The 7,687-nt window shown below is 35.7% G+C and overlaps 1 protein-coding gene across 1 annotated transcript; it reads right to left on the reverse strand.

Annotated features, from left to right (window-relative positions):
- Nucleotides 1-2,684: 2,684 nt before the first annotated feature.
- Nucleotides 2,685-5,323, reverse strand: foxa1 (forkhead box A1). Its single transcript, XM_052579753.1, has 2 exons — nt 5,025-5,323; nt 2,685-4,408 (listed from the first exon to the last, which is right to left on the reverse strand). Exons 1-2 carry the CDS (start codon nt 5,094-5,096, stop codon nt 3,194-3,196), a joined length of 1,287 nt encoding a protein of 428 aa, XP_052435713.1. The 5' UTR covers nt 5,097-5,323; the 3' UTR covers nt 2,685-3,193.
- Between the last annotated feature and the right edge of the window lie 2,364 nt (nt 5,324-7,687).

Genomic DNA, 7,687 nt, shown 5'->3' on the forward strand with positions numbered 1-7,687 from the left:
GTCTGCTTCTGTCCTTCTCATAGTAGATGTTTATTTATACAAATATAGTGCACATTTTCTATGGGACGTTTTAGTTTTTTTCCCAGGTTCTGATCAAGCTGATAAATTTGTGTTGTTTAGAATGTTAAAACTGCGCATTGTTGACATGGATAGCCTTATAAATTAAATTGAATAAAACCTCTCATCATACATTTTAAATATAAGGTAAATATTAATTTAAACCAGAGTACCAGAATTTCATAATAGCATATTTAAGCGTATTTGCTAATCTTTTAAATTTACTTTATTATAAATAAATAAAAATATATATTTTAATAACCTTTATTTTTAAGAGTGTAAAATAAGACTTTTAGCGTTAATTATTAGAAATATTGCATTCTTTCAAATGCACTTTTCTTATATTCGTTTAATAATAAATTATATAACATAAAAATAAAAAAAATCCACTATTCAGTGAAACTCCAACGAAAGCAACTGGCCGTTTCTATCCAAAAGCCCCTGCTGTAGAATAATGAAGACACAAAACACGGAACAGCGCGAGGGGAGTGCGAGACCACCAACCTGACATGCTCGATGCATATTAGAGGGGCACAAAGCTCTAATAAACTTCTCCCATATCATTTTTGATGGAAAAGCAGCTGCTTCTAAAGCTGATGTCGGATAGAGATCTATCCCTCTTCTCTCTCGTCCTTTGAAAGGCCCTTTCTTTCGTGTCTGTGATTCTGAAGGGGTATTGCTTTGCTCTTTTCGTTGGCCAAGCACAATTGTGTTATTGGAGATAATTAATTCAATCCCCATCAGAAGGTATTAGGAGCGCCTTGGCCCTGTAGTGCTTTTCCAAACTCAGAATGAAAAGAGGGAGAAGAAAGGTCTTCTGGTAGACCCGCTGATGGGCGCTTTGAATTAAAGGGCCGTGCTTATTGTTGTCGAAATTTTGCTCCATAAGGCTGAAGAAAGCGCCAGAGCTTTTGACGGGGGAACGAGAAATGCCACATAAGTTTGAACGCTGCCTGCTGATCGCATATGTTAAGCCAGGCTCGTTTAACTAATTGTGCAATGCAACATAAATGTCGAAAAGCGTTATATAGAAATAAAACCGTCAAATGTTGCCCTGTACAATCACTGCGTCAATTACAAACAATAAAATTCCCATGCAAACGGCTGCATATCTAAATTAGACATGCCAGTATGTAAATGATACGATTACTATATGGCAAATAAACGAGCGGTTTGTTATTCATTTCAATGCACTCGTATAGAGTTTTCCCTAAAATGTGTTAAATGTTTCTCCACTGCCCTTGTAAACTGTTGGTTTGCTCTTGGATTTTCAGAGACGCATATAATTTGGAAATGATTTAAAGAAAACAATGTTTCCGATAAAGCATTTGATTAGGCTATGTGAAAACCAGAAATACATGATCAAATCACACCTAAAGTAGCAATACAACAATGTGGTTTATGGCCTCTGAAATTTAGTTATTTTCAAATATGTGCATTAAAGAGAATAACGAGCTAACTAAAATGATAAGGATTAATGGTATAATATTTTTAATTTGTATTTTATTTATAGTTTGATTTGTATTATTATTGAATCAATCCCATAAACCTCACAATATTTATTTGTTATGCGTAAGCAGGCATTTCTGTTAGATATTTAGACATTAAGTAAATATAAAATGTAAAACAATCTGTTTTATAATGTACATAACGTGAGAAGGAGAAAATGTAATTTAGATCATTTAAAAATGCAGTTAAACGTATGATTTTAATCCTTGCAATATTGGATCGTTACCCCCAAAAAGTATATTTTGGTTTTCTAAAATTATAAGTTTTTATTATAATAAAACAAAATCCTGTGTTGATTATTGCAATTATTGTTAACTTTTCCATCTCCACTAGGCTAAATGTTTCTGTCGCGAGCTCAACTTTAATATCAGATAAATCGACCCTACTTTAGGGTGAAAAAAATGTTTTCTTTAATTTTAAATCGAATTAAAAAGAAAAAGCACAAATATCAGCTGTTTAACCTTATTTTACAGGCTGCGCATATCGAGATTTCTCAAGCCTGAAGTCAATTATCCATTTTATTTACGCATCGGGGGGGAATTACAAGATAATTAAATGAATTTCACGGCTACTCAGCCAAAATGCGTGTATACAAAATACCATGATCAAAGTCAAATCTGTTCAGGTTCACGTGCCCATCATGTAGGTTACGCTCCACAAAAAGATGATTTGGCCTCTCTATGATATTGTTTAAAATCCCATTTAAAACGAGATCGGATCTTTTATGAAGCGAGTCTTTGAGGCTGCGCGTGTGTTAGACTTGGATTTTCTCTTGGTCTTTTACCAACAGCAAGTCAAAACCAGACGGGCTCAGCCAAAAGCTGGCGCAGAGAGCAGAACATCTTTAGAAGAATGCAATTTGATTAAAGTAGCATCTATTTCTATATTTATTTTAAATTAAGCATGCATTGCTTTTAATAACTTAGACACAAAACAATACAGATGCTAAATAATAAATAAAATAATTATAATAAAAAAAAACGAATCGAAATAAAGGAAATCAGATATTCTTGTTAAATTATCCGTTTTTTTTTTATCAATTGCGAATGTACTTTCACGAAAGATGCATGCATACAAGCGCCTTAATTTCACCTCTTTGTATACAAATGTCACAAACGTTTTGCTTGATTAAGAAATCCATATTTTATTCACAATGCATTTCCACCTTGGATTAATTTATTTCAATACAAGATTGGGAAGTTTTTTTTTTTGTTTGTTTGTTTGTTTGTCAAAATGAGGTAAGTAAACCCCCAAAAATAATGAGTAAAATGACAACATACAAATACATCTGCAACAGACAGGGCCATCGCTTTTATACCAGCAATAAGACCAAAGTTGACCTTCATTCGTGCACGTTGTAACACGAAGGGGACCTACATGGTTTGGGGATCACAACAAGTATTTTACAAGCTCAAAATGATTTAAATACACTAGCAATGATTTATAACTGGGATATACAATCATTGGTAACACTTTACAATATTTTATTATACACATACACATTTTGTTATATTTTAAAGTAACAGTTCTTTTGCACCAAGTGCATGCAAAAAATAAAATAAAGTTTTTTTTTTTTTTTTTTTTTTTTTTTTGTTTGTTTGTTTTTTCCCCCCTCGTCGCCAACTGACTAAGATGTATTAAGAACAGGCCTGGAATACACACCTTGGTAGTAAGAGGCCTCTAAAGCCGAAGGGTCCATGCTGGCTCTCCCGGCCATGGGCAAACTGGAAGACATGCCTGAGCCATAGGAGGAATATTGCAACGCTTGTTCGTACGCTTTCAATTCCAGTTTATGCTGTTGCTCTGAAGAGGACATTAAATTATTGATGGAAAACGGGTGATTGAAGGAGTAATGGGGGTCTCCTTTGAGGTGCAGCTGGGGTTCGTGGGCCATTGAGTGCAGCGAGGACAGGGATGTGGACACGGGGTGCACCTGTGGGCCGGTGCTCTTCAGCTCAGAGCCGGAGGTGCTAGAGCTCCTGTGGTCCAAACTGGGAGGACTGGACGACTGGTTCGAGGAGGTTATGGAGCTCGAGTCCATGTGGCCAGGTTTGCTGCTGGTGCTGTCGCTGGCCGGCGAGCCCGAGCCGCTCGACTGCTCTCGCTTTCCATCTGACCTTTTTCCGTCCGTCAACTTTTTTTCGCATTTAAAGCGCTTCTGTCTTCGCAGGTAACAGCCATTCTCAAACATATTCCCAGAATCGGGGTGCAGAGCCCAGTAGGAGCCCTTTCCCGGCTTGTCGGGCGACCGGGACACTTTGACGAAGCAGTCGTTGAAAGACAACGAGTGCCTGATGGAGTTCTGCCATCTCTGCTGGTTCTGACGGTAGTAGGGGAACAGGTCCATTATCCACTGGTAAATCTCACTTAAGGTAAGCATTTTGCTGGGAGCCTGCTGGATGGCCATTGTGATGAGGGAGATGTAGGAGTAGGGCGGCTTGGCGTGCGGGTAACTTCTCCTGAAAGTCTTGTTGTCTCTGGCCCGGTTTAGGTTGGGCTGCGCGTATGTCATGGAGCTCATGGTGGGGCTCATGCTGGAGTACGGGTTCAGCGCGTTCATGGAGCTGTGCTGAGCCGTCATGGCATTCAGGTTAGACGGGCTGAGCGCGGTGCCCATGGTCGCCACGCCGCTGCTCATCCCGTTCATGGCGCCGGTGGCACCCGGGGGCATCCCAGCCATGGTGCCCGGGCTCAGTCCCGCACTCAGCGCTGGGTTTGCGTAGGACATGTTGAAACAACTGGAAGTCATATTCCCACTGGTGGACATGCCCATGTAACTGTTCATGTTATTCATGGAGCTCAGCCCAGCGTTCATGCTGCTGTTCGTCATGGGAGAATAGACCTGAAATAAAGAAATCGTGGCATTTAGTACTCTAATATATTTGTATTAGAACATAAAAAATATTAGCAATTTTTGAGAACAGTTTAATTTTAAATTTACATGTGGTAATGTTTTTACTTTGCTCTTAAAAAAACGAAATATTACATGTTCAATTGCTGTTGCGCGTGACGTGTTTTATTTTATGGTAAAAATATAGACTGATTTATAGAATGTAACTTAATAAAGCAAATTTGGTCTAATAAAACGTAGGCTATCTTGTAAATATGTGTAATATATACATAATCGATAATAAATTTGATAAAAAAATAGTTTTGTCAGCTAGTAATTTTAAATCGTTTATATTAATTCGATAGACAATTTTATTTGCTAAACTCTTCTAATATCAGACTATTGTGACCCACTTGCTATGGCATCACTACTGCCACCAAGTGGGTTGATTTTTTTCTAAGCTTCAGATCACAACTCAGTGGAATATATATTTACATTTATTTTGTAGTCTTTTTAAAAGTTGCTTGCGCCTCGGTTTCAATCGGTTGCCAAATTATTCACGTGTATGCAGCAACAAACAATCTGGCTATTCCAGAAGCTCAGAATGAAAGTAATAGTCGTCTCTCACCTCTTGTGCATCATTGTAGTAGCTGCTCCAGTCTGGAGTTTCGTGTCCTTCCATTTTCACTGCGCCTAACATTATGGAGGAAATCCGCAGCTCGTGCACATGCAGTTCGCAGACTCACAGTGTGTGCGTGTGTGAGTGAGTGTGTGTGCGTGTGTGTGCGCGCGCGTCCTGGCACCGCGCAGTCACTGGTGGGATGTTGTGCTCGGCTTTGGGTAAAGTGAGGAAATGTTGGGACTGAACTGGAGATCTTCCCCTGTCTGTTACGTAGAACACGGTACAGCCCACTTTCTGTCTCATTTCCCTGGATCGATCTCCTTTTTCCAGGAACACGTCTACTCTGCTGTTTTTAAACAGTAATGCCCCGTGTGTTTTTATTTCACAATACTAATGACAGGAAAAAGTAAAAAAAAAAAAAAAAAAAAAACTCTTAACATTTAGGATTGTGTGTGTATATATATATTCTATTGTATAATAACTTTAATTTATAATATTGCAACGTTTATTACAACGGGGCTTAAGGCCCACCTTAAGAAAAATTGTGATATTCACTACGCATAAATTGTATAATTGCAGAAAAAAATATATACGTTGTATTGGACATTAATTGAGCAACAGAGTTTGTGTGAAAATAAATCTTTCAACTTGTTTATTTTGTTTAAAAAAAATCTTGGTGGCATGATGGGCCTCACACACGGGGTAAAAGGCACACGGTATTGATAAAAATACTACAGCTAAAATAATAATAAAGGTGTAAGTTTAAATTATTTGTTTAAAACAATCACTTTAGCAAAGTTAGTACTATTTTCTGCTTATTTTGAAAAATAAAAGATTTTTTTTCCAGATATACGGTCATTAAAATGTTTAATAATAAAAATATATATTTTAGAAAACAGAAACAAAATTATTTTAATAAGTAAAGATTCTGAAAGTATTGAAGGAGATCTGATAATAGAGTAGGCCTTTATATTTACAGTAGTAACAAAAATGATATTTTATTATCTGATATGATTAATATCATGTTTTTAAATATGATTGTTTCATTCTAAACATGGTGATTATCTCTAATGCTGACACCCAACATAATATATGACATTTACCATCTTAATCTAACCATGTCATGTCAACAAATGGAAAAGTCAGCCATTTATTAATAATCATGTTAATTACTGCGCGCCTTTAGCCTCAATAGCAGGGGTGCTTTTTACCCCAAATACTATACTTTTACACATTCTTTCGTTTTTTAACAACTGTTGCTTTAATTATCTTAAACAAAACTGAAAATCATAAAGAAGACATTTGTTTCAAAATATATGCATTAATTTTACAACATTTTAAAAAACATAAAATATTAGATGAAGTATAATAACAAAGTCAACTTTGCGCTGCTGCGCGCGATCGCGTAAACGATCAGACAAATAAATACACACGTGCATCTTGAAAACCGAATGTTTTGGAAAGTGCTTAGCCACGTTTTTGTGCCATCTAGTGTTTTAGATGAAAATAATATCAAAGGCACCTTTTACCACTGGACGCCTTTAGCCCAGTTGAACCATAATGTAATATTTTATAATATTTATAATTTTCATAACGTAATCCTTTATAATAGGCCTATTCTTCATTAATATACCTTTAGAAAAATGTATAGTTCCAACGTGTTCATACAAAAAATATATATGAAATCATAACATTTCTTACTGGGCCTATTTGTAATACAGTATGTAAATAACGATCTGTTAAGCATTATTCAATAATAATAATAATATTCTTGAAAGTATTCATGCTGTTTCAATAATTGTAAATTACTGAAACTATTTAAAAATTAGTTTAATTATAATTAAATAATTAAATATTTATTAAACACTATAATTTGTTTTACTTCATAAAGTTATTGTAAACAAAATAATATATATTTATACATCATAATGCATGAAAATGTATGTATTCTACCAATTGCTGTTTAAATAATTTAATAGAAATACTTGACATTTAATATTTAAAAATATATAATACAGTTACAGATAAAGTAATGTATTTCAATGCATTTTTGTTAAAAAAAAAGTGTTTCCGAACCTGAACAAGTTTCACCGAATAGCAGATGAAATATTATTAATCTTGTAATAACTTTGGAAGCTGTTAATTTTGGTAGTGAGTCCTGCATTTAGGAAGGACCTGGAAACCCCAGCATCTCCCTCCTCTTCTTGCTCAGATAAAAAAGAGGTCAGATTTCCCACTGTACACCTGCTAATGAGCGAATGACAGCACTGATCATCCACTTACAGAGGATTATCTCCACTGATCTCTCACACCATTAGAGCACAGATCGATTCCTCACAGGACGGAATGAAATGGCCCTTGAAGCAAAGAACATTAGACCATGTCAAAGCCCCCATGAGAGACAGATACAGAGAGGGAGGGAGGGAGGAATGGATAGAGAGTACCATCATTGCCTTGTCAGTAGATTAAATGCAGGATGTATACGTAAACTAAATTTTAACTGGCTGTTATGCATGTATTTATTTATTTAGCTCAGATGTACCTATTCTTCAGATCAATAGGTTACAAATATAGTTTTAGAAAAGAAAAGTAGGCCTAGTTTTTAGAATGTAAAACCTTTTTATTCTAGTCGAAATGTTTCATTTACATTAACATTTAATCATTTAGAA

Source organism: Carassius gibelio, chromosome B17 (genome assembly GCF_023724105.1).
Source record: "Carassius gibelio isolate Cgi1373 ecotype wild population from Czech Republic chromosome B17, carGib1.2-hapl.c, whole genome shotgun sequence".
Lineage (NCBI taxonomy): Eukaryota > Metazoa > Chordata > Actinopteri > Cypriniformes > Cyprinidae > Carassius > Carassius gibelio.